General features: G+C 31.5%; 4 protein-coding genes across 6 annotated transcripts; 3 read left to right on the top strand and 1 right to left on the bottom strand.

Moving 5' to 3' along the window:
• Positions 4,848 to 9,035, top strand: LOC109343927 (cytochrome P450 CYP82D47-like). Its single transcript, XM_019582453.1, has 2 exons — positions 4,848 to 5,880; positions 8,332 to 9,035. Exons 1-2 carry the CDS (start codon positions 4,936 to 4,938, stop codon positions 8,959 to 8,961), a joined length of 1,575 nt encoding a protein of 524 aa, XP_019437998.1. The 5' UTR covers positions 4,848 to 4,935; the 3' UTR covers positions 8,962 to 9,035.
• Positions 10,913 to 15,904, top strand: LOC109343922 (wall-associated receptor kinase-like 14). Of its 3 annotated transcripts, XM_019582446.1 has the most exons (4): positions 10,913 to 11,818; positions 13,403 to 13,408; positions 14,196 to 14,273; positions 14,512 to 15,904. In XM_019582446.1, exons 1-4 carry the CDS (start codon positions 11,092 to 11,094, stop codon positions 15,816 to 15,818), a joined length of 2,118 nt encoding a protein of 705 aa, XP_019437991.1. In that variant the 5' UTR covers positions 10,913 to 11,091; the 3' UTR covers positions 15,819 to 15,904. The 3 variants fall into 3 exon arrangements, with proteins under 3 accessions (XP_019437991.1, XP_019437992.1, XP_019437993.1); XM_019582447.1 differs by lacking the exon at positions 13,403 to 13,408; XM_019582448.1 differs by lacking the exon at positions 13,403 to 13,408 and having other exon boundaries at positions 14,232 to 14,273.
• Positions 16,939 to 18,598, bottom strand: LOC109343925 (allene oxide synthase 1, chloroplastic-like). The gene has a single exon (XM_019582452.1). The coding sequence runs from the start codon at positions 18,579 to 18,581 to the stop codon at positions 16,944 to 16,946; it is 1,638 nt and encodes a 545-aa protein (XP_019437997.1). The 5' UTR covers positions 18,582 to 18,598; the 3' UTR covers positions 16,939 to 16,943.
• LOC109343931 lies at positions 24,860 to 27,361 on the top strand. The gene is made up of 5 exons (XM_019582458.1): positions 24,860 to 25,018; positions 25,118 to 25,190; positions 25,313 to 25,678; positions 26,529 to 26,869; positions 27,018 to 27,361. Exons 1-5 carry the CDS (start codon positions 24,947 to 24,949, stop codon positions 27,234 to 27,236), a joined length of 1,071 nt encoding a protein of 356 aa, XP_019438003.1. The 5' UTR covers positions 24,860 to 24,946; the 3' UTR covers positions 27,237 to 27,361.

A 27,382-nucleotide genomic window follows, 5' to 3' on the forward strand; every position in this document is an offset into this window, starting at 1 on the left:
TTCATCAAGAGTAAAAAATAAAAAAAATATCTAATGAGTGAAGATATTTTAATAATAAATCACAAATGATATATGATTTTTGAGATAATAAATAAATAATAATAAATCTCCCATAATTATTACTTTTGTTTTGGTAATGAATCATTAATAATGAATAATATAATCGATCAATACATTTTTTTAATAAGTTACATGCGGTCTAAGATATATAGTCGTGATAGTCACTTATTAATTTAATCTTTTCAACTATAACTTAAGTTCTTTAAGATACTTTTATTTATAAACATAATAAATTGTCATAAGCATGGGGTAATGGTCGTGATGAGTCACTATTTGCCCTCAAATTTTCCTCTAAATAGTGTGATGATACACCCCTTCTAGTCCTTAAAATTATTTCTTCAAAAATAAAGTTTTTAATTTATCATGATGATAGAGGAACAATCCTGATAAGTCAATTCTTTTCCTCAAGTCATGATGTGTTGCATCTTTTCCTTCAATTAAGTAAAACAAACCCAACCAATCAAACTTTTATCTATCAAAGAATTACATAGGTTTGATTTCCTTATTGCATATAGGGAAATACAGTAATAAACAAACTCTTGTTAAAAATATAAAAAAAAACTTTTTTTATTTGCAAATAAATAAATTAAATAATAAAATGAATAGGCATATTAGGGTAATTCAATTAATAACTATTCATTTTAAAATTAGTAAGTAAATGTATGTATTCAATCTCAATAAGGTTGTGTTTCCTTCTTCATACTCGAAAACACATGTAACCAAAAAAAGCACTTACCAAAAAATAATTTCCACCTTCAAATTATATATAAAACTGATTTAACATATTTCCAAGAAACTTTTCATGAAAAACTCATTTAATCACCACATTTGAAGGTTTTGATTTCTTATACTATCAAGAATGCCAAGTGAGAATAGTTATAGTTTTTATTGTTTTAATAATAAATATTTTGAAATTATAAATAATAAATATCATCAAAATTATATAAAGAAAGAATAGTTATAATAATATATATCTAAACTATTTTACTTCTATTGTAGTGAATAACACCCTATCTAAGATAAGAGGAGAATCGATATCGATTGGTAGTATTATTTATTCCATCACTTGAATTGTGGAAGGTGTTTCTTGACAAATATCGTTTCTTTTGTCAACTTTCTTTCCCAATTTACTAGAAATCAAAAATCATTTTCATCAGGAGTAAAAAATTAAAAAATATCTAATGAGTGAAAATATTTTAATAACGAATCACAAATGATAAATATTTTTTGAGATAATAAATAAATAATAATAAATCTCCCATAATTTTTACTTTTGTTTTGGAAATGAATCATTAATAATAAATAATATAATCAATCAATACAATTTTTTAATAAATTACATTCAATCTAAGATATATAAACATAATAAATTGTCACAAGCACGGGTAATGGTGGTGATGAGTCACTATTTGCCATCAAATTGTCCTCTAAATAGTATGATGATACACCCCTTCTAGTCCTTAAAATTACTTCTTCAAAAATAAAGTTTATAATTTATCATGATGACAGATGAACAATCATTATAAGTCACTTCTTTCCCTCAAGTCATTCTTCGAACGGTCATGATGCGTTGCATCTTTTTCTTGAATTAAGTAAAACAAATCTAACCAATGAAACTTTTATCTATTAAAGAATTACATAGTTTTGATTTCCTTATTGCATATAGGGGAATACAATAGTAAACAAACTCTTGTCAGAAATATAAAAAACAATTATTTGCAAATAAATAAATTAAATAATAAAATGTATAGGCTTATTAGGGTAATTCAATTAATAACCATTCATTTTAAAATCAAGAAGCAAATGTATGTATTCAATCTCAATAAGGTTGTGTTTCCGTCTTCATACTCAAAAAAACATGTAACCAAAAAAGCACTTACCAAAAAATAATTTCCACCTTCAAATTAAATATATTGATTTCTTAGTCTTTATTAAGAATTGAAAATGATAAAAGTCAATATTAACCTAAAATTTTCCCATGACACATAATTCCTCTGATGCTCTATACTTATCTTCATTAAGCGCGACTTATAAAAGGCCATGACCTAAGAAACTTATAGTATCAAATTAGTCATGACAAAAACATATTATTCTCTTATTGTTCTTTTGTTTTGTCTTTGTGACATTTCCCTCATTGAGGGTTTTGGCTTCAGTGTGGACCTCATCCACCGTGATTCTCCAAAATCACCATTCTACCATCCTAGTGAATCTCATTATGAGCGAGTTGCTAAAGCTATTCGTCGTTCCATCAACTATGCTAATCGTTTCGACAAACATTCTTTTTCCACAAAAAACGTTGTGTCTAATGTGCTTCCTGATGGAGGTGAGTACCTCATGAGTTACTCAATTGGCACCCCTCCAATCAAAATCTTAGGTATTGTTGACACTGGTAGTGACATTATTTGGTTGCAATGTCAGCCTTGTCAGGGCTTTGATTGGTATACCAGGATCTTCTGATACTATTTGCACAATGCAGTTTGCGATGAAAGATGAGTTCAACTTCGTGTGATCTTGTGAAATATTAGTAGATACACAAGTGTGTCTTCCACTAATTTTTCTAATCTCCCAAATATCACGCTTCAAACTTTTTGATGCTCGAAGTCTCCAATCACACCCAACACCATAATATTTACATTTTACAACATATCTATCTGGCCTAGACTCATCGACAACGTAATCAACAGAATTTCTAATATGAAAATGTTTTACCGCATTTATTGTTGCCTCCTTTGATTCAAATTGCATACCAACAAATAACTCATTATCTATTTCATTACTTATGTTACTACTTCTATATGGAAAATCTTGTCCAGATTGATGATCAATGTTAACGAAAAAAGATGAAGGATTATGATATGTTACGCTAACTGCTTCATGTGTGGTAATCTGAACATCATCATGCTCGTCATCATCAAGCTCGATGTCCTCCTCATCACTAAAATCACTAACAATATCTCTAATAATTGCCATCTACATATAAGAGTAAAAAAAAACAAACATATTTAAATTTAAACAAATGTAACACGTAAAATTATAAATAAAATAAAAGATATAACAAAATTTTAACAATTGGAAATTACCTTAAATATTCAGAGTTCTTCAATTCCAGTATGATGCAATTTTTTTATACAGTTCAATTCTTCCTCCAGTGTGGTTTTACACTCGGGGATGGAAATATATATATAGCCTTGGAAATCGTGGACCGTATCCACGACATTGCATGGATCTCGTGGACCTTATCCACGACATTGCCATGAAAGTCGTGCATGAGGTCCACGACTTACACTAACCTGACACATGGCAGGGAAGTCGTGGATGGGGTCCACGACTTTCCAGGGAAATCGTGGATGGGGTCCACGACTTTGCCAAAGTTGTGGATGGTGTCCACGAGATCCACTAAATTCTACCCCAATCCCGTAAATAATTCAAAACCTACCCCAAAGCTGGGATAGTATAATTTTTCCGAGCCAAGGAGACAATCACACCAAAAGATGCACACAATAGACTAATCATCCAGTCATGATTAAAAAAACAAAGAGTAACTGACAAAGATCACTTGTGTTCATGACACAACAACTCCTACCAACATCAGCAAACACAATATATTTATGGTTCATCTCCTATTTTCTCTGTTCATTATATACAAGATATACCAATATTTGTTTTTGGAAGTGTAAAGTTCAACTTATAATTATTTATTAAAATTTAAATTTAAATTTATTTTTTCAACCAAACATAAAAAGTAACCTAATTTTCTAGACAACCAATATATTCCCTCAACTTGATAGTAAAAAACAATATAATTACATTCTTGAATAAATCTAAACCATTAAATTTTCTTAGAATTGATGACTACAATGAGTAGTTAATTTAAAAAACTTACTATTCAATAGTATGTGGATCCCACTCTTTTTGTAATATAGATGACCATGCCAGCAAGTGCAGTACCTCAGTTTCCTTTTGCACATGGGAATAATGACTCAATCAAGAAACCAAATATGATATACAACTCTAATTTCGATGCAGCTGAAATTATTGAATTTGCCAAGATTCAAACATAACTGTGGGGTAAAAAGGATGTCGTAATGGTTCACGTATCTTACTACAAATGCAAGTATGCAACAAAACCCTGAATCTTGTACTGTTTCCTATTTTAGTAAATTAACTTGAGACCAATTTTTAAGGTACTCTCGGTTTGTTATGGGTGGACATGACTCTGGTTTATGTAAAAGTCATAGAATGCAAATCGAAAAATGGATGTGAGCATATTCATTTATGATTTTTGGACTAATTTCATGTCACATTTCTTTGTTTATTTCCTTGTATTCTTCTCGGTATCCTTGTGAAGTGAGAGGAATGGAGTGCTGGAAAAAGAAGAGATAAAGATAACATAGAATTGCGTGTTGAGGATTTGATTATTTGGGGAGGCAAGATATTTTAAAGTAGAGATGCACCAAGTTGATTAATATATTTATTTAAAAGACAAATTTAAAAAATGAGAATAAATTATATCTTCCTATAATTTTTGATTAATGGAGAGACAAATACTTTAATTTCTTTATATTTTTAATGATAAATATGTTATTTTATTATACTTATAAAGATAAATATATTATTACATATTAGATTTATTTTGATACGTCTATCATTGTAAGTTCATTTAATATAATTTATCTTCTTAAGTTCATTTATTATTTAATTTCACAAAGTTTTTCTTAACATATATTATAAATATAAAAATAAAACACATGTTACATATTTAATCAATATAATGAGATAAATTATAAATCCACTACAACCTTCTTTTTTGTTCTTTCCCTCACACAATATAAAACCACAACTTATGAGCAAGGAGAAGCACAAACACTAACATCCATGGAGTTCAAAAATCTCCTATCCCAATCAACCCTTCCATTTACCATCCTTGGGCTGCTATTACTTCTTTTTGTTCTTACATCCATAATAAGGCGCAGAAATCGCTCTAGTGCTTCTAGAAAAGCACCACCAGAAGCTAGGGGTGCATGGCCTTTAATAGGGCACCTCCACCTTCTACGTGGGTCACTGTCACCTCATGTGATCTTAGGCAATATGGCTGACAAATATGGACCAGTTTTCACCATGCGACTTGGTGTTCATCAAACTTTAATAGTAAGCAATTCTGATATGGCTAAAGAATGCTTTACTATAAAGGATAGAGTATTTGCTAGTCGTCCAAAATCTCTAGCCTTTGAAATATTAGGTTACAACTTTTCCATGGTGGGGTTCAGCCCCTACGGTTCTTATTGGCGTCAAGTGCGCAAGATAGCAACCCTTGAGCTTCTTTCAACTCATCGAATAGATTCTCTCAAGCACGTTATAGAATGGGAGGTGGTGGCTGCAATGAAAGAGAGTTACAATTTGAGTGATTCAGGAAAGGTGGTAGTGACTGAGATGAAGAAATGGTTTGGGGACATAACCCATAACGTTATGTTTAGAATGATAGTAGGAAAACGTTTTAATGAAAGAGAAGAAGAGAATGAACGGATCCAAAAAGCATTAAGAGATCTTATGCATCTGAGTGGATCATTCGTGGTTTCGGATGCATTGCCATATTTGAGATGGTTGGATTTGGATGGGAAAGAGAAGGAAATGAAGAGAACTGCTAAAGAGTTAGATGAATTTGCTCAAGTTTGGCTTCATGAACATAAACGCAATAGGAACTGTGGTGAAGGGGAATTAAAGGGTAAGCAAGATTTCATGGATGTACTTCTTTCTGTTGTTGATCAAGGTGAAGAGTTTGACGGTCGTGACGCTAACACTACAGTCAAAGCCATGTGCCTGGTACATATCTATCTATAATGAATTTAACATTTTCTCATATAATTTCATATATATAATATAAATATAAAGCCTATGATTATAAATTAAATACTATAAGAAAAAGGATGATATGAAATCATATTGTATAATCTATTTTTGGCATGATCCGTATTTTCAACACATATAATTTTATTTGATTAGAAGAAACATAGACAAAGATCATCTATACTACACTCTGTCTTTAAATCATGTCTTGGTTCAATTAACTTTGAATAAGTAATATGAAAATGTATCATTTTATTTTTTAAAAATTTAAATTTACTTATGTGTTGATTTTTAATGAATGAGAGAGGGAATTGAGATAGGCTTTAGAATAGGTAATTGTTAAGTTACAGACTTTATTGAATTAAAAGAACTATTTCCCACTAATCTATACTTTTGCTGAGTGTAGGTTATATTCTCTACTTTTTATTATCTAATTATTATATAATGTCACGTTTATAAAAGAAATTGATGTATGAATCAGTGAGAACATGACCGTATTAGATGGTTTGATTGGTTTAACCGCTGATTGGATTTGAAAACGGTTATGGTTTACCGTTTTAATCGGGTGAGGGTTGGATCGCTTTGAACTAGAGAAATTCCGGTCTGACCATGTTAAACCCGGTTAAACCGGATTAAAACGAGAACTAAACCAAACGGTTCACTTAGAAATTAAGAAAATTGAACTCTACTCTAATCTTTTGTGTCACTTCAGTCCAAAAAAAGATAAAAGATGTTACTTCAATGTAATTATACATGATTATTAATTATATAAAATTTTATATTTATATATAATCATATATCTATAGATAAAAAGTATTAATTATATATAAAATCATCCGATCAAATCAAATGGTTTAACCGGTTAAACCTAATACGAGACATTTTCCGGTTTAACGTCCGACTCGGGTTTCAGTGTGAATAATAGACATTCTCATTTATGAATTGTGTCTTGTGATGACTTTTTATAAGAGAGAAATAAAAAACAAAAGGAAAGTTGTCTACAAAGTGATTTCCCAATAATAGAAACCTACCCAACTTACTTGACTAAGTTTCCCTAAACCTAATTTTCTTGTAAGTGATTTCCCAATGATAGAAACCTAACTAACTTACTTGACTAAGTTTTCCTAAACCTAACTTTCTTGTTTGGAAATATGGTTTTGGAGGGGAAGGTTTTGGGTTTCTCAAACTCTTCAAAACACTTCATGTGTTTATTTTTAAAGTTCACTTAGTTTGAAGTTTTTTGGAAATAAAATATCAAAATAGCTAAATATTTTTAATATATAATTATATATTATTGTCTATTTATCATTGTTAATTGCATTTTTAAGGGAAAATAAAAAATATTCTTACAATATCATTAGTTTATCCTCTTTTATCTAAATTTCATACTCCCAAGTAAGGAAGATGATTTTCTTCCTTTTCCCTTCCCCTTCCTAACATTTTGATCGCTATCATTCTCTTTCTCTCGTAACTACCAAATAAAGCCTAAGTAGCCTTCCCTATGTACGGCCAAGGCACCAAGTATCATGCTAACGGGACAAAGATCATTTGTGTCTAACCGTGTCTCATTCTCTGTTTGAACCTATCATATTTTGCCATATAAATAAATGAAAAATTTAAAAACAAAAAATCAGATTTTGATTGGTTAGAGACATGGAATAGGACATCATTTATAACATGTGATCCCAATCATGCTAATGTGCTATGTCGCTAACAAACAAGGATCTTCTGTCCCAAAAATATCATGTTCCCATGTCCTTAACCAATAATATTTCTCAAAATAATATAAAATATTAATTTTTGTTTTGTATAATTTATTTTCTCAATTAAGTGACATATTTCTATTGGCTTGGTACACCATTGGGGATATCAATGGGCACTGGATATCTGCGTCCGTCCCTCACCTGCTAGGGCAGTGCTCGAGGTCATTTACGTGGCTTGTCTTTAATTCTATGCTTTTTTTCTCCCTTTTTAAAGTAATTTAACTAATTATCGGTCTCATATTACTCTACAAAATCAAACCTGCACATGGAGAACGTGAGAGCAATAACTCAGTTATGAACCTATATAATTGTAGATGTTAATATGAAAGTCTCAGAGGGTAGTATTCAAATCGAGCTCAACAAACGATATAATTGTTTATATTATCAATAACTTCGATACACTTATCTATGCCAAAAACAAATCCTGTTTCTATACCAAAGATATATTTATTGCCACTTTAGTTGAGAAAACTGTGATATATGAAGTTTTTTTTTTGGTTACTATGCTCATTTTCTGGGTAACGAATTAATCCGTTTTTTAAGCGTGATTGACCCTCTTAACTAAAGATCGGTTGATTCACGATAACTCTGATGATAGTTTCTCTCAATCCACTCTGGTTTATAGTACAAATGTAATTGAAATTATTATTGCTCTATTTGTTAGGCACTAATTGTAGCTGGCACGGACACCACAACAGGGACAATGACTTGGGCTCTTTCTTTACTCCTCAACAATCAAGAAGTCTTAAAGAAGGTAGTACACGAATTAGATACCCAAATTGGTAAAGATAGGTTGGTAGTTGAATCAGACTTGAAAAGCCTAGTGTATCTCCAAGCCATCATCAAAGAAACATTGCGCTTACACCCACCTGCACCACTTAATTTGCCACACGAGTCCATGGAAGATTGCACTATAGGTGGATACCATGTTCCAGCAGGCACACGTCTTTTGACTAATATTTCTAAACTTCATAGAGATCCATTCATATATCATGATCCATTGGAGTTTCGACCAGAGAGGTTTCTCACAACCCACAAGGACATAGACCTTCGGGGCCAACATTTTGAACTTATTCCATTTGGCGCAGGAAGAAGAATGTGTCCTGGAATGTCATTTGCTCTTCAAATTATGCAACTAACACTTGCTAATCTTCTGCATGGGTTTGATATTGTTACTTCTGATGGGGGACAAGTTGATATGCATGAAATCATTGGCTTAACCAACATCAAAGCTTCTCCTCTTCAAGTCATTCTTACTTCGCGTCTTACTCCACATGTTTACAATGAAAATTAAACACTGCAGGTAATGGATAGTATTGCGGGTGCAGCTAGTAATAAATTCCAAAAGTGAAGGTTTGTATAACTATATCTAGTATTTACCTCCTTGGTTTGAATGAGACTCTAATCTGATTTTATGTTTGGAATGTTATTCTTAAGAATCTTTTCTTAATGGTTTGGGGTAAGTGATTTCCTTTTGTTCTGTGGGCTTGGTTTTTTGTTTATAATTGTGTATGATTTTTTCAGTTCTTTATTTAATAAAATTTTGATCTTACTGATGAAACAGTTATGCTTCTTCCTAATTAATAAGTTGTGGCTTAACATTTAAACCAAGACATAAAAAATTTCTATTTTACTTTTGGTCCAAAGTCAATATTTCAAATTTTATCTCGTGGAGCAACTCCTCCATACATTTCTTTTTTGTTTTATTAAAGATAATGTCATTTCTAGCTCCATAAGGACCAAATACAAGCCATCCAAAACAAAGAACCAACATCTTTCACTTGGTAACCCTTAATATAATTAAGATGTTGAAATCAATGAGATTTAGCAGAAGCCAGTAACACTCCCTTATGCCACAACCATTCATAAAAAAGTTGTCAAACTCTATAAGAGAATTGACAAGAGAAGAAAAGATGATCGGCAGTCTCCAGATAACTCTGCATCAAACACGAAGGACATCATTACCAGTAAAGTTATCACCCTTCTAAGCAATGTTCTACTTACTAGGAACCCTATCCAAGATAATTCTCCAAGCAAGCACTCAGGTTTTGAGAGGAGCCCGAAAATTTCAAATTATGCCCCACAACACACAACCCTCAACATTTACCTCTCATTCTACTTGCCAAATTGTTTTGTAAGCAGACTTTATAGAATAGCAATGAGAAACGTCGTAGTTTCAAAACCATTTGTCAACATCATTTTCTTTTAATTGTACTATGCTTATAATCCCTATCAAACCATCTATTGAAGATCTTTCTCACTCAAAAGACGATCTTCCCTATGATAACTGCCAGTTCCGCACCCCCTCCTTCCATACACCTAACTGATCCACATGTGCCCTCCTATCAGAAGACATACTAAAAAGTCTTGGGAACGACTCCTTCAAACACTTACCCCATCCAGCAACCCTCCCAAAAACTAGTATGAAACATGTCCCGTACCTCTCTTCTGAAAGCAGTCTCTCTCTATCACTGTGTGATCTTCTCATGACCTTCTTCAAATCCCTCCACCAATGAGACAGACTTATCAATATCATCCACTCTTCCATGAGAAGCTATTATATCCCTATATTTGACCTGTAATACTTTAGACAAAGAGCTTCTATGAGAATGAGCAACCTCCACCGCCATTAATTATTTATTATTCTCCTTTCATCATTATCTACTTAATTTATAAGAGTTTATATCTTAACTACATGGAGGGTTCTACGCATATTCATATGTAATGAAAAGTAGATCATCAGAAAATATTTGCTTAGATATTTAATCATAATATAGGGAAATTATTATTATTATTATCAGGAGACAGGAGGGATATGAATCATATTTAAAGAGCTATGATTCGTCGACATAAAACTAAAAAAAGTGTATACCTTCGTTTAGTAACTGTTTCTTTAATCTATCTGTTTTTAGATAATTCAACACATGCCAGCATGAGTCAAATACAATATTAAAAAGTAAAATAATTCCAAATTATTAGTCATTACTATGTTCCTTTCTAGGCATTATTTATATTACATACAGAAAAATACGTATATACCGATAATATATGAATTTTATATATTATGATAGTATCATCCATCATTGCTGCTTAATTATATTTTACTTTTCAAAAAAAAATCATATGAATAAATGATAGATGATGAGTGCATGGTATAGATTTTCTATTCTCCCTGAACGGTGTGAAAAGAAGACAAAGATAGAGTAATAGAGATAGGCGTGGAAACAAATTACCAACATTTTACCCTTTAAGTCAGTCTTCTAAGCAAATTTCATTTGTTGTAATCCATACGTTTTCCCAACATCAATTGATATTATCCAAAGTTTCCTCCTTCAGAAAATCACATATACACTCTCATAGATATATAACAGAGTTCAACAATAAATGAGAAAACCACTCTCATAGATATATAATAAACTGTACCATGATCAAAAAACAACAACCACTGCTCCTTTTAGTTTTCTTCTTCCCAATTATCACATCCCAAGTTAACTACCGCGCGTGCAACCAAACATGCGGTTCCGCAAAACCATTCTCTTACCCTTTCGGCTTCTCCTCCGGCTGCCAAATCCGCCTCAACTGCACCGCGGACGGTGAAATCTTCATCGGTGAATTCCCGGTTCAATCTGTAACCACGGAAAGCATAATCGTGAACATCAAAGGTCAATGTAATCGTCCAATTGATACCTTTCACCAATTATTCAGTCACAAATATGCACCTACTTCAGGAAATGTTATATTGTTGAAGAATTGCACTGAAACGATGTCGCAGTGTTCGATAACGGAGACACTTGTTGAGTCTCACTTTGATTCCGACGGTTGTAACGGCGATAGGAGCGGGAATTTGAGTTGCTACGTTGAAAACAGCACGAAGGGGTTTATGAGTGATAGGAAATTGGAGAGACTCGGATGTGAGTACTTTATGTCTTCGATATCGACTGAGGATTTGAGGAATAATTCCGGTACGGCGGTGTCGTTGGAGGTAGCGACGATAGAGCTTGGATGGTGGCTTAAGGGAAGTTGCGAATGTTCCGGTGATGCCAATTGTACACAAATTGTGTCTCCGGTGGATGGAAAGGTCGGATTCCGATGTCTATGTAAACAAGGGTTCGTCGGTGATGGTTTTCTGGCCGGAATTGGTTGCCGGAAAGGTTAGTTCTTATTGTTTTTTTTCTTCTTATTTTAAATCTTTTTATTTGAATTACTTTGAGACAAGTAATTCATAAGCTAGTTGAAACTTGAAAGTTTATTAATTAGTTGAAAGGTGAAAAACTAAAGCATTCTGAAAATTGAAATAGTTAGTTCTTTCAAATAAAATTAGTCAACCGGTAAATAATTTTATAGTGCATGGTCGTTCATTAGATTAGTGTAATTACAGAATCGACCGTGTTATATATAATCATACTTTCAGGTTAATTAGATGATATAATGTTTAAAAATTAAAACATATAGCGTATCTGCCGTATCATTATCTAGGTACAGACAACGAATTTATTGCTTCCCTACCAATAAATAAATAAAACAAAAGTTTGAATCTTAAACTGCACATTTCATTAATCAACACTTTTTTCTTTGTCTCCGTAGAATGTTCACATAAGCTCATTTAATAGTTTTCTGTATGTTTTCTCTACATTATCATTTTCCTCTTGTGTTGAACGTGGACTTTTCTTTCTCTCATGGCACTATAAAGTCACTAAGTAGCCAGCTCCCATGTTACACAACTAAAACACGCTTCCTCCATTGTTTTATTTTTTATGTAGACCGTTATCTATACAATATTGTCCTTTTCAAAGTACAGCTTTTTATTCTAATTTACGTATGGATTTGAATTATCTTACGTGAATAAGTGACTTCACAAATTGATAATGTCAAGTTATGATTGCGTGTTTCAAGGGAAAATTAACTAATTTATAAGGATCTTCATATTGAGTGCGACCAATCCTACTTGCTCACCAAATTTAATATGATTATAATTATACATAAAGAAAGTTGAATTTCATTGAAATTAGAGCAGAGAGTTCACACATTGGAATTATACAATATTTAGCATCATGTAATGGATCAATCATTCATTCTCATAATCACTCTTTACTCATATTTGTATAATTGTATGTACATATTTAATTGTACATAATAATGACACTCTTTTACTTAGAATAAATTATGAAGTTTTGTTATATTAACTTATAGATTAGTATAAAATCACATTTTAATCGTATTTTTTTCATTTTTTTTGTAGTTATTTATGTTACTGTTGTTAAAATGGTCTAGTGCCATAATATGTATTTTATGTATATTGTTACATATACGTTTGATTTTCTAGTTTTTCTTCATGTATATAATATATATATAAATCATTACCAACATATCTAGGTACATATTATTTCATGTTTCAAATTACATATTTATAATTACTAATATTGAAAAATTTTATTTAAAAATAAATATATTATATTTTATCATGTTTAAGATAGAATTTGGGTTCAAAACTAGTTTGGACAATATTTGAAATTGGATTAACTTTACATATAGGTTGAAATTCAAAAAAATAAATTAATCAATATTTAAAACCTGATAAAGAATAAAGTTTACTCATCCCATTACCTCAGCGTATAAGATTTCCACAAAGGGACAGAAGTAGGACCCGGAAGCAACGGTAAAAAAGAGGAAAATAATTAGTGGGCCTGAAGCATGAGAACCACTCAATGTATTGATTGTAGGCTATGATTACGGGAATTTAAGTCAACTAAGGAATCAATTTGCCAACTAGTCAAATTTTCTTTCCACAATAATTTGGTCCGTGAAGGTATCTTTTTCTTTTTCATTATACTAGTTTTGTCATATTTTAGATTATCTATTAAACGGTATTAATTGGCTGTTGTTTTTATATATCTAAAGTTTAGGAACAAAATTTAGAAGCAAAGTAAAATGACAATCAATAATGAATAGAGTGTGTTCTAGTGGATGATTTGCAGTTTTGGCAGTTGCATAGGACCAATAAACAGTAACCAAGCATAACTCAAAGTTAAACTATTTTTTTTACTAGCAAAATATTTTATAAGTGATTAATTCATTTTGGGATGTGTAGTTCTCCCTCTCAACAAATGTAGCTTTAGGAATTGAACATTTAACTTTTTTGTCATCCTAATAATCTAGTTGTCATTACACAACTATTTGTTAACACTAAATTATATTTATTAATAAAGACAAGAACTTTTGTTGATGATGAATAATCCGGAAAGTATAAAAAAAACATACAAATCTTTAAACTATTGTTGCTAACATATTATTTCCCCCCCGGTTGTGGTAAATTTGAAAAAGAATACTTAAATAAGGATGGAACCCCATTTTTACCATTGGTTCCCTTAAACTATTTCATGGTACAACACAAAGATAAAAATGTTCTGAATTAAAACAGAGATTAGTCTCTACTAATTATTGATCTTAATTTGATATAGCTTAACTTTTTGCTTAAAATTTTCTGGGGTACTAATTGTATCATGTAAATATGTGCTTGTAAAAACACAGTCTCTTCAACATGCAACCCCTCGAAGTACCTGTTAGGCAAATGCGGAGGAACAGCGAGATTTCTTGTCTTAATTGGAGGTAACTTTTTTCTTATTTCATGTCTCTACTTGAAAGATTAGAAATGATACAATCATTTATCAACCAATTTTTTAATGTGCGGTTATCTAAATTTTAGGTGCAAACTGATTAATTAGTACGCATTGCACAAAAACATGTAGCATGCTGGTATTATATAAAGATTGTGATATTATTTACAAGAAACTAGCATAACATACAAGATTAATGTAAGTAACATAATATAAAACTTGTTTTGCAGCATTTGTTTTTGGAGCTTCATTGATGATTACAGTGGGTTCACTATGTTTTTTGTTTCGGAGGCGCACCAAATTGAGAGTCACAAAGAGCACAAAAAGGCGCATAACCGAAGCTACCGGCAATTACAGTGTTCCTATCTATCCATACAAAGACATTGAGAAAGCCACAAATAGCTTCTCAGAGAAACAACAACTTGGAAATGGAGCATATGGGACAGTTTATGCAGGAAAACTTTACAATGATGAATGGGTTGCAATCAAGAGAATTAAGCATAGAGACACTGATAGTATTGAGCAAGTAATGAATGAAATCAAGCTTCTTTCCTCAGTTAGCCACACCAATTTAGTGCGCTTGTTGGGTTGTTCCATAGAATATGGTGAACAAATCCTTGTCTTTGAGTTCATGCCCAATGGAACATTAAGTCAGCATTTGCAAAGAGAAAGAGGGAATGGTCTTCCATGGCCAGTTAGGCTCACAATTGCAGCAGAAACAGCACAAGCAATAGCACATCTTCATTCTACTATTAATCCTCCTATTTACCATAGAGATATAAAGTCAAGTAACATACTTTTGGACTATAATTTCAGATCCAAGGTAGCAGATTTTGGTCTCTCTAGACTTGGAATGACTGAAACATCTCACATTTCAACTGCCCCACAAGGAACCCCTGGCTATGTTGATCCACAATACCATCAAGATTTTCAACTCTCTGACAAAAGTGATGTGTATAGCTTTGGTGTTGTTCTTGTTGAGATTATAACAGGAATGAAAGTAGTAGACTTTTCGCGCCCTCATAATGAAGTAAACCTAGCTTCTCTTGCTGCAGATAGGATTGGAAAGGGGCTATTAGATGAGATTATAGATCCATTTCTTGAGCCTGAAGTAAGCAATGATGCTTGGACCTTTTCTTCTGTACACAAGATTTCTGAGCTAGCATTTAGATGCCTTGCATTTCATAGGGATATGAGGCCTTCTATGACAGAAATAGCAACTGAGTTAGAGCATCTTAGGCTTAGTAACTGGTCAAGTTTTGGAGATAACAATGTTACAACTTCAACTGAGTTGTCATCTTGTTCTACTTCCTCTTATCAAAGTGAGAAACCACTAAAAATGATCATGGAGAAGAAGGTTGAGCCAGAGGTTAAAGCTAATAAAGCTTATCTCAGAATACAAACTGGGCCAGTTGCATTAAAGTCATTGGAGAGGAACAATAGTGCATCACCTGTTTCAATGCAAGATCCAGAAATATGGTTGAGTGAACAAAGCTCTCCTTCATCATATAGTTTTCCTAGCAAGTCATTTAATTGAACAAGACTATCTACCTTTTTTTTGGACAGGTAAGACTGTTCTTTCTTTCATCAAATAGTTGCTAACAAATCATGAAGACCATGTGTTTTTATTGCCATTGCTATGGTAGGAGGGTGATGCTGCTGCATAGAGATAAAATTCTATGGTGAGGCATTATTTCACTCATAAATAATTTTATGAAAATTGATATATCCTCCTACTAATCCTTCTGACCACAAGAAAGTAACATATATCATAAGATGTGACTTTGTTTATTAATAATTGATTTACAAATTACATATATCACTTTATGAGTACGAGGATTGATATAAAGATTAGTAAAAAATTTAATAGAATGATATAACGCAATTTTCCTATTAATATTTTTACTCATGTTAGGCTTTATTCAATCTCTTCCACAACCAATTAAAGTTCCAAGTTTCTTCCAAATTCAACATTTCAAAACGACACATGTTTTTTTTATCCCTTAAAATTCACAAGCTTTGATAATATAAGTTCAACTTGAAAGATCTATCATTAGTGGTGGTTCGAACTTGTAGTTGATGCTGAGAATTGCACAAAAATAACAGTTTTTTTCCCTCGGACGATTTTGTCACTCATTATTTCCTTGTTGTATATTTTTTTTGCATAGGTTTTAGGAGATTGGTGGTTGTTTTGCCTTTGCAAGTGAGATCTAAGTTTTTTTCATGACTCATCACTTTCTTCATTGTCTCAATCACATAACAAAATATCAAATTGTAGAACAATGTGTTAAGTCAATAACTAAATTATGTAATTTGAGACCAATATATCAACAATATTGATTTGAATAACTAAAAAGAACTCTCTCCAGAGAAAAACTGAAATAAATTAACAATGGAAATCTTGACATATCACATGTGCATCAAACATCTCTTACGTACACGTAATGAAAATGGAGCTTTATAAAAAATTAGTCCAACATTAAAAACCTAAAATGACCTTAGCCAAGTTCATAAAACTATCATAATAACATTTTCACAAAAACTAAGCAACTTTCATTTTATTTTTAATCTGTCTAAGAAAATCGACAGCAAAGTTGACTTTTGATGCACAAATATATGAATTATTAACCGACATATACAATGAGATACTTAAAATATTAAATTAAGATGTTGCCTTCTTAAGAGATGTAATGGTAATTGAAGAACCCAATGGTGACTTTCCAACTTGAACCTCAAATGAATCATAACGTAGAAACAACTCAATGACAAAAAGCCTAGAAATAAACACCACAAAATCCTTCCCAGCACATTGCTTGTTATTAACCGAGGTGCTTTCATTTTCAGGTCCATTAGACCAAAGCACATGTTTCAACAACTTTTCTCCTTCACCCACAAACCTATCCCCAATAAACTCTTCACCCCTCTCAAAAATCTTAGCATCTTTCGTCGCAAAAGGTTGAAACCCAAACAACATTTCACCTTTCTTCACCTTAAACGCATTCTCATGGCTCTCAATAACCAAATCCTGTTTCGCCTTTGCGTATTGTAACGGAACTGGTGGATCAATACGTAACGATTCGTATACCACTGATTTCAACAACGGCATTTGTTCCGTAACACCCATCGTTATTTTACCGGCGTTAGATTTGACGGCGGATCTTATCTCCTCCGCTAACTTGGCGTGAAGTTTAACCCCTGCACTTCCAATCCATTTAAGCACGTTGGGGAAAAAGATTTTCATTCCACCGAAGGTATTAAAGCACGTGGCGAATAAGATATTATGACACGCTTCTTCTTTTGCAATACCTAAACGTTTAGCTTCTTCAAAAATGAACCCTGAAGATTCGTAAAAGAAATCGTAGAGTCTCTGATAATCGTTCTTTACTAGCGATGGAGGGAGACGAAAGGTGTGAAGAATTGGGTCTTCTAGAAGCTTCGGAAGTCCTAACGTTAAAATAGGACTGAGGTTGAACAAAACCCATTTGGTTATTATTGTCGGTCCATCATTTCCTAGTTTCGTGTCTTTAGGGTTCGTACCGTAAAGTGATTGAGCTAGGAAGTTAAACGCTGTTTGATCATGTTTATCTCCGAACTCCACTTTTCCTTTACCAGCTAGCTCTTTTTCAAGAGAATCGAAGAGGGTTGTGTAGTTTGAATGAAACTCTGGAATTACGCTATTGCTTCGAGTTCTAAGGTGAAAGAATATTAAGCGTTTGAGTTTCTCGTGTTTTGGTTCAGATGGGTCAAGATATGAGAGGATTCTGTAACCGCCGGTGAGTTCAGTAGAAGGCATGAAAGTTCCGGTGAATAAGTCTTTTTTCTCTACTTTGGTAACGTCGAAGAGTATAGGGAAGCTTTTACCGTCGAGTAAAACGACGACGTTAGGGTTCGAAGCAATGAATGGACCTGGTGGCATGTTGGCGCGGAAAACGGTTGATTTATATTTTTTGACGCGAGAACTGAAGAAAGTATCACGACCTTGGTTGTAGAAATAATCGAGACGATCTTTGATGGGTCCCACAATAGGGAATCCATAATCTCCAGGGATATCACGTAATGGAAGTTGAGTGGGTTTAGGTGTTGGTGGAAGTGATGAAAACGACGGCGTTTCAGAGAGTGTAGCTTTGGTTGGAGAACGGTTGGAAGGTTTTTTAGTTGATGGGAATTGTAGTTGGAGGAAATTGGATGATACAGAAGTAAATGAAGCAATTTTTGTGTTAGAGCGAGTAAGAGGAATTGATAACAATGGTGATGTTACATTGTTGAGTGATTGAGAAGATAGAGATTGAAATGAAGGCATTTTTTGGGATAATGTTGATATTTTGTTGAGGGATTGTTATGGTTCTTGGACCTGTTATTTATAGAGTGATAGAGGATGAAGAAGGATGTGATGTCCCAAATTATGTCTCAAACTCTGTCCTAGACCAATCATATTATATCATGTCAGTTAAAAAAACTAAATATTCATAACTTTATTAATTTCGTTTCATTATGATTGGTCAGGGATATGGTTGGAGACAGCAAATCCCCATCTGACAGAGGACCACTGAAAATGGACCACCATGCTGGAAATTCAGCATTATTACACCATTAGTTCACACTTTGATTAACCGACAGTATTAATGAGTTTCACACTTTGATTAAACGTTTTCAATTCATATCTTAATTAAGTAAAAGTAGTAATAAATGATAATTGGTGTAGTGTAAAAATAAATATTAAACTCAACAAAAATTATTGTGATTAGTTATAAAATTATGAGAAAATAGTCTATATATTTCTTTAATAGTATAAGAGTTTCTCTATCTTCTATTTGTTATCATATTCATGATTGATTTTTAAGAAAATATAATATATATAAAGTAGAAAAATGTATCAACGGTAAATATACGAGTTTTATATATTATTGCTCAGTTATATATTTATTATTATTGATTATTCAAAAAATTATAAAAACTTTATGATATAAATATTAGACTCTTAAATTAAATATTTTTCAATTATTATCAGTACTATTGTGATATTTAGCTCTCGTGTGAATTTGACATCAAACTAATATCATGCAATATACGAGTTTAAAATACATGTTATACTTAACTTCTATTTAAATTAAGTTAATATTAAGTGTGTGTATTTTTTATTAATCAAAATCAGTATAAAGGAAAACTGAATAACAAGAAATAAAAATTGTGAGAATGTAATTCAAAGGATTCGAATTTCAAGATAATTTAATACTTTTTTGATGCAGTAATAATTTAGTACTTGGGTAGAGTTATTAAAATAGAAAAAGTGCTAATAAATATAATTACTTTATTAGAGCATTTTGGGCTGGGTTTAAGGATGAGATTGCCCATTTTTTAATACTTATTATTTCATTTATTTTAAATAACAAATTAATCTATTTTGATTATTCCTCTTAAATGCTTCTAGAAATTAAATTATTGGCATTTTAATTATAGTGCATATTAAATCAATACCTTCTTCGTTTCTCCATCTAATTTGGGAATATGTGACTGATGGAACTGTCTAACCATTAATTATTGTCGCACCAAACAGATAAAGTAAAAGCAAATAGAAATGTCTCTACGCACCGCCCAAACTATTAAGCAACTCATGATATATATTCTTTACAAAGATTTATATACAATTTGTATATAATAAATTATTTATCTATAATAACATAATAACAGTGTACAGAATTCTTAAAATAATAGTTGATGCAATTTTTTCCATACTTTTTGTTCTTTAATGCTCTATTGTTTAAAATGAAAGAAATGTGCTGATGTATATACATGCAAAGTCAGATTTGGGGTGGAAGTTGAGAGGCTCAACCATAAAATGTCAGAACTTATTGCTTCATTGAAAAAATATCAGAACTTAGAGCATGTTTCACACGGAGTTGGATTATATGAGTCCCATTATTATGTGACTTTGTTTCTTTTTTATTTTGATGCATTTCAACCATTTCTTCACTTTAATCGTATAACCTTTTTAATTTTGATCAAGTAGGTTTCAACTAGTTGTTTTATAATAGTAGATATTTAATATTCTTTTGTTGTCTTTAGATATTAACCTATTTCTATAGTTAAATGTGTGTGGTTCATATAAGTTTTGTGCAATAGTTTTCACTATATATATAGTTTCTCGTATATACTAGAATCAGGGCATGCAAGAAGTACTGTTTTAGTTCGATGAGGTTAAGTCTTGATCATATATATTCTAAAGAAAATGCCATTGCCACAGTTCTCTTTAAATATGTGGGAATTCATTGAAAGTGATTACCTAAGATCATTTGTGGCTAATGTGAATTTTACAACATTAACCTATTATCATGCATTACGTAAGTTTAAAATACATGTTATACTTAACTTCTATTTAAACGAAGTTAATATTAAGTGTATATATTTTCGGTCAATCACTATTAGTATAAACGAAATTGCATTTCGTCTGAAGATCTTGAACTCGATAAAAAAGAAACAAAAAAATGTGAGTATTTAATTATAAGGGTTCCTATTTCCTAATAATTTAGTACTTCTCTGATGCAACAAAACTTTAGTAATTGAGTGGAGTTATTAACAAAAATGTGCTAATACAAATTATTACTTTATTCGAGCAATCTGTTTTCTATTTAAGAAACGAAGAATCATATATCCTACTTTTATGTTTCATTGTGTTCTTATTAATTGAAAGTTACCATATACATAAAAAAACACTAAAAAAAATTAATTTTTATATGTTATTTAATAGGATTTGATTAACTTAGATATTTAGATAAGAATATTTAAGGAGAGAGGATAGTGTTTGGTGTTTGAGGGTGGGATTCCCCATCCAATTTGGATTATGGGACCAGGTGAATGGTCCAAACTTCCATTGACCAATAATTATTGTCGCACCAAACAGATAAAGCAAAAACAAAGAAATGTCTCTATGCTCAGAGCAAAATATCGAAGCAACTTGTCATATACCATTTTTTGTTCTTTTATAGTATGAACTATGAATCATATATATTGTCTCAAAAAGAATATAATTTCATATATACTGAATAAAAAATATATATTTTAGTTAAAAATTTAATAATTAAATAGTTTAATTCACAGACTAATATACTTATGGGACAACATATATCTTCCCCATTCTTTAGCTTGAAAAGAAACGTGCCATATTTAGAGGCCAAGATTGAGATGTCGGGTCAAAGTGGATATCTTCAACCATAAAATATCACAACTTAGTGCTTCAATAAAAAGATGTCAGAACTTACAGCATTTTTCACATGGAGTAGTATTATGTGTCCTATTAATGCATTTCAACCAGTTCCTCACTTTAATCATAACCATTTCAAAGTTGGTCAAATAGGTTTCGAGTAGTTATTTTATACAAGATAGTTAATATTTTTTATATAACTTTAAATAGTAACTTACTTCTGTAATTAACCGTGTGAGGTCTATATAAGTTTATGCAATAGTCAGTGGTAGATTTAGGTTCCTTCACGATTGATTGCAATACTATTAAATTTGATTTGGATTAATTAGTTGGACCTAGAACGAACACTTAACTTGTCTGACTCATCCAATCAACCATGAATGAGAATGAGAATGAATCTGTCCAATTTGACTATTATATGCATAAAATAAGTAATTTGGTCCATAAATCAGTCAAATCAATCTATTTATGTTTGGTAGAAAAATGGATCATGTGTTTCCAATTATTTTTATTTATGTTTGTCATTAGAGTTTTATTTGTCATATGTTAAGTTATGTTGTAACAAAATCTTAATTATTTAATTAAATTTTAAATTTATTTGTTCACATTTGTTGCAATTAAAATATAAAACACATATTATTTGTTGATGTTTTCAGTGATTTTTTATCATTGTAAAATCTTTATTGTTAGTTGTTTAATTAGAACTTGTGTGATAATAATATTTTTTAAATTTAAAGTATAATATTATTAAATAATATTTGTTAGTATTTTATTTTTTTGGAAATTTTGATGTAAATTGATTTAACTAATTCAATCAATGACTCACTATTCAGAATATTATTAACCAAATAACCTGATTGAATTGATGACTAATCCGAATTTAATAACATTAATATAATACAATTGTATCATAATATTATTATAAATAAGTGACATTGATACAACTTTATATAAGTAATATTAAAAATATATTAATTGAAAGGAGTGCACACCCTAGATTGAGTGTGAATCCGCCTCTCCAATAATTATTTCACCCAAAAAAAATAATATATATATATATATATTTATTGATTTGGTATATTAGAATCAATGGCATATAAAAAGAGTTATTTTAGTTTGATGAGGTTAAGACTTTGGCCTTAAGTATGTATTATATAAGGAGAAAGTTTTTGTCACATATACCTAAGTGCAATAGATCAATGACATATGATTAATCAAGTGAGAAACATGAATAATTAGGAGATATCACACCATCTATCAATGATCTATTATCTAATTATAATAGGTTCAGATCAAACTTTTTCATAAACAACCCAATATTTTTCAAAAAAATATATTTAGTTTATAAGTCAAACTTTACAACATCTAAAGTTACCCATTTCCACCTTAATTGCACCCTTGCTATGCTTGGGGGTAGGAAGTGAACAATACTTGCATAGAGATGGAGGTTTTTGGGTGAATACCTTTAGTGAGTAAGTCCTTAAAAAATCAAAGGAATATGTAATGACATATCTATCGTTATAAGTATAATAAAATAATATATTTGTCACTAAAAATATGAAAAAATTGAAGTATTTGTCTCTTCATTAATGAAGATGATCCATATTCCTTTTGGTGAGACAAATCTAGTAGCTGAATGGTTATGATTGAAAAACTTATGATGTACCTCCTAGTTTTGAACCAGGATCCTCCGTCCCAAAAATTTTCCGTCCTCATATCTCAAGCCAATGATATTCCACTAAATCACATAAAAATATTATTTTATATTTTTTTTAATTTTCTTTGTAAGTATGTGTCAAATTTCCATTGGATTAAGACACAATGCGACATAAAAAGTGGGACAGCTGATCCCCATTCCCTAGTTTTCTCTATGTTTAGTTGTTCTTTGATGCATTAGAGCCCCTCGTGGCTAGAGGGAGTGTCCAATATGTCTTTGTGTGGGGCTGTTTAGCCCATTACATTTGGAAAAGAGGTGCTTTCATTTTCAGCATTCACATCAATGAATGAAGGGTGTACAGTTCCAATTTCAATCACATCAACTTGAGCCCTCCTCTTCACAAGATATATATCATAAGAATTAGATGTCAAGTTTCTTTAGGTCTTATATCTTAGGCTTTTTCATTTTCTTTGATTTTTTTATAACCATGGACTTTCTGGTCGGCATTATTTATTTGGGAATAATTGATGAGTTATCTTTTAAAGTTTTTAGAAAACATTGTCTTGACAAATTTCTTTGGATAGAAATGAAACTTGGGTGTTAGTAACATGAATAAAGTTTAAAACAAACAACAATTGCATTATAATTGCATAACATTAAAATGTGAGAGAGGAAACAAATTTTGTAATACAATTATTCTAGAGAAATGATATACTTGGGTAGTAGACTCGAAGTAACATGAATAAAATTTATTACAATATCAATTATATTTTAATCTCATTAAACTAAATTTTAAAACTCTTAAATATAATTATGGTTATTGTGAGGCTTACACATTATATACAACATTTACATCACCAATACTATGGAAAATGCATTCTTTTAGTGGTATTTATAAAATAAATTAAGTATTGTATTAACAATTTGGTAAATATATTCTAACGATGTATTGATCTAATAGTGTAAGACTTGACTACATCCTTATATTTAAAGTTTGGTTTGTCAAAACAACATTTATTGGGAGGAGCAAACATACAACTCAAAATAGATTAATTTTGTACTTATACAATGAGTGAATACTCTTAATTGTACAAAAAGTATATAAATATATTGTTTAAGAAATATAGAAGAAGAAAAATAACATCTAAAATATATCGTTGCAATAGGTTACATATAGCACAAATAGTGGAGGAGTAGGCATGACTAGTTGAAGAATTCTAAAAAATCAATGATAAAAAATCTATGGAGTGAGTCATGCAAATAATATTTTTGTAGCCTTTTTACTACTCCAAAGAATATTTTTGTAGTCTATTTATATTCATTTTAAACTAATCTTAATTTGTTACATTAAAAATAAAAATCTAATCATGGCTTTATAAATTAAAAAATCAAAATTGTAATTGAATTATAAGGAGCATCAATAAGTTCCAAATAAATAAAGTAATATATATTTATAAACTATTATTCTAGAGATTTATAAACAGTCCTATATCATTCATTACATTTGAATTATTGTTTAGAAGAGACGATCAAGATATATTGAGTATATAGCACTCATATAACATACATTTTTCCCCTCTATGTGACTAATTCTAACCCTCTCCCACATAAAAATAACATTTTTTTAATAAATTACTTACTCTGTGGAGCTAGCTAACGTGAAGTTACAAGGATACCCCTCCATAGTGTGATAAAAGTAAGTATTACTGTATTTGTAGAAACAAGGGTTTTACCGTTTTAGCCTTTTAGAAGCAGAAGAAGATAAAGATAATTGCTTTACCCTATTGCCCTAAAACCCTAAATTCAACACATGGTACTTCAAACCCTTTGTTGCGGTCTTCCTTCTCAACCACTTGAATTTTCTAATCGTCGTATAATCTCTGTGAGTATTTCTATACTCTGAATGAATTTTTACATATCCATAGTAATGTTTTATTGCATTGTGGAACAATATTTCATACTTTTCAATGTTTATTTGCAGTCACAAGCAGTTGGAACCAATGCCCAATTCAGATATCAGAGACGAAGATTTCGATTTGGAAACGCATCAAAATGTAATTTTTTTCATTTCCCTCATTGCATTTTACTGTCTTAAGCTGTTAAGAATAACACTTGGAAAAATATATATTGTTGTAGCATTTTGTTATGTATTTAAAAATGAAAACTTTTGAGTCAGGTTTAAAATGGGTGATTAAAGAGCCTCCATTGTTGGGATTGAACAAATTCCAAAGTTCTATTATACATGCTTCTGATTCCAATGCAAATGGTGGCTTGGAAGTTCATTCAGACCAAAGTTCCAGTGTTCCTGTTACTGGGTATGATAAGGAGGAGCCTTTTCGTGGTAAATCGGGTTCTGTCTCGTTTTATGGGATTACACACCAATCAGTAGAAGAAGGGAAATTAGAATCTTCCCCCTTCAAGGTAGAGGAGAGCTCTTACTTCTGGCTCTCGGCTCCTGCCGTGTTCGTAGCATCTTTGATTCTCCCACAGTTGTTCATCGGCAATGTAGTTGGGGCCTTTGCTAAGAATGTGATTCTAGTAGGTATTTATAGAACTTTATACTTTCTCTTAACCATCTTTGACTTTCAATTTTTAACCCATTTTCCTTGTGCTTGAAATTGGATTATCATCATTTACTTTGTAGGAGTAGGAAGTAAAACTGCAAATTAATATCAAAATATTTGATCCCTTGCAATTGTGTTTATTTGCCTATGCTTGATGTTTTTAAGGTTTCTTACTGCTGTTAATACAGAATTAATTATTGGGCTGATACAAACTTCAAGAACTTCATATTATTATCTCTAATTTTTAATCAAAATCACGAACAAAAAATATTTCTTTGAAGTGATCAATAGTCTGAATTCTAATGAAATCTTAATGAAGAAAATTAATTGTATTGTGATATATTGTAAAGCTTAATCTCTATTGGTTATCCTACCAAATACTAATCTTAAAGAAAACATATGGAGGAAGAAAAAGTTAAATGAACTTTTGACAGCTTATATATAAAAAAAATGAGTTATGGACATGACAAAGCTTAGATATAAAATCAGGAAATGCAGTATTGACACTGTTGTCTCTTAAATAATAACCATGTCATGGAATCGTGACTGTCTCATCTATTGTACCTCACTTGGATTCTCTTTCTGCCGGTTCTGGATGGTGTGGATGTATTCCTCAGTAAAAGGAATTAGTTGACTAGAAGATAAGTCGAAAATATAGAAGTCTGAAGCTTTTGTTCCTTGTATAACTTTCACAGCTATTTTGGCAAAAAAAAGTCTGAATAGATTTCTGCATGTTTCATAATTTGTTTGCAAGAGCCCACTTGTACAATTTGGGGTAGAACTGTAGAACTATATCTCATACACATTTCCATTGCCAACAAAATGCAGAGATTGTGAGTGCATTCTCTTACGATGCCGTGTTCTACATCGGACTTGCGACATTTCTATTTGTGGTTGATCGTGTCCAAAGGCCATATTTACAGTACAGCTCAAAAAGATGGGGTCTCATCACTGGTCTCAGAGGATACCTACATTCTGCTTTCTTCACAATGGGTTTGAAGATTATTTCTCCTCTCCTTCTTTTGTATGTGACCTGGCCAGTGATCGGCCTCGCATCTGTTGTTTCAATGGCTCCATTTTTAGTTGGCTGTGCTGTTCAATTTGCATTTGAGATCGCTTTGGAAAAGCGTGGGTCATCTTGCTGGCCTCTAGTCCCAATTATATTTGAGGTTTGTCAGTTAAATTTTAACTGTCCTGTTTTCAGGTTCATTTAGGATTTTACTGCTGCTTGACTTATCGTCCCAGTGAAAAGAGGAGCAACATAAACTTTGCTTTTACCGGTAATTAGTTTTATAACATTTCAAATTGATTTGCTAGGTATATAGACTGTATCAGCTTACAAAAGCTGCTCAATTTGCTGAGAAGTTGGTCTTCTCTTTGAACGGGCTTCCTGTGACCCCGGAATCAGTAGAGCGAAGTGGAGCTTTGTTTGCAACGATGGTGACCTGCCAAGCACTGGCACTGGTGTGCCTTTGGTCATTGGTGACATTCCTCTTGAGGTTATTCCCTTCGAGGCCTGTAGCAGATAATTACTAAGGAGGATTGGGGAAGAGTGTGTTGTTTGTAATTCGACAGTGTCTGTAAGTCTAAGCAAATATTAGTTGATTAGTTTTGAATGCTGAGTTTTCATTTATAAATGATGTCTCTCTATCCCTTTCTTTCTTTCTTTCTTGAGCCTAGCT

The sequence above is a fragment of the Lupinus angustifolius genome, chromosome LG03, assembly GCF_001865875.1.
Source record: "Lupinus angustifolius cultivar Tanjil chromosome LG03, LupAngTanjil_v1.0, whole genome shotgun sequence".
NCBI classification, from domain to species: Eukaryota; Viridiplantae; Streptophyta; class Magnoliopsida; order Fabales; family Fabaceae; genus Lupinus; species Lupinus angustifolius.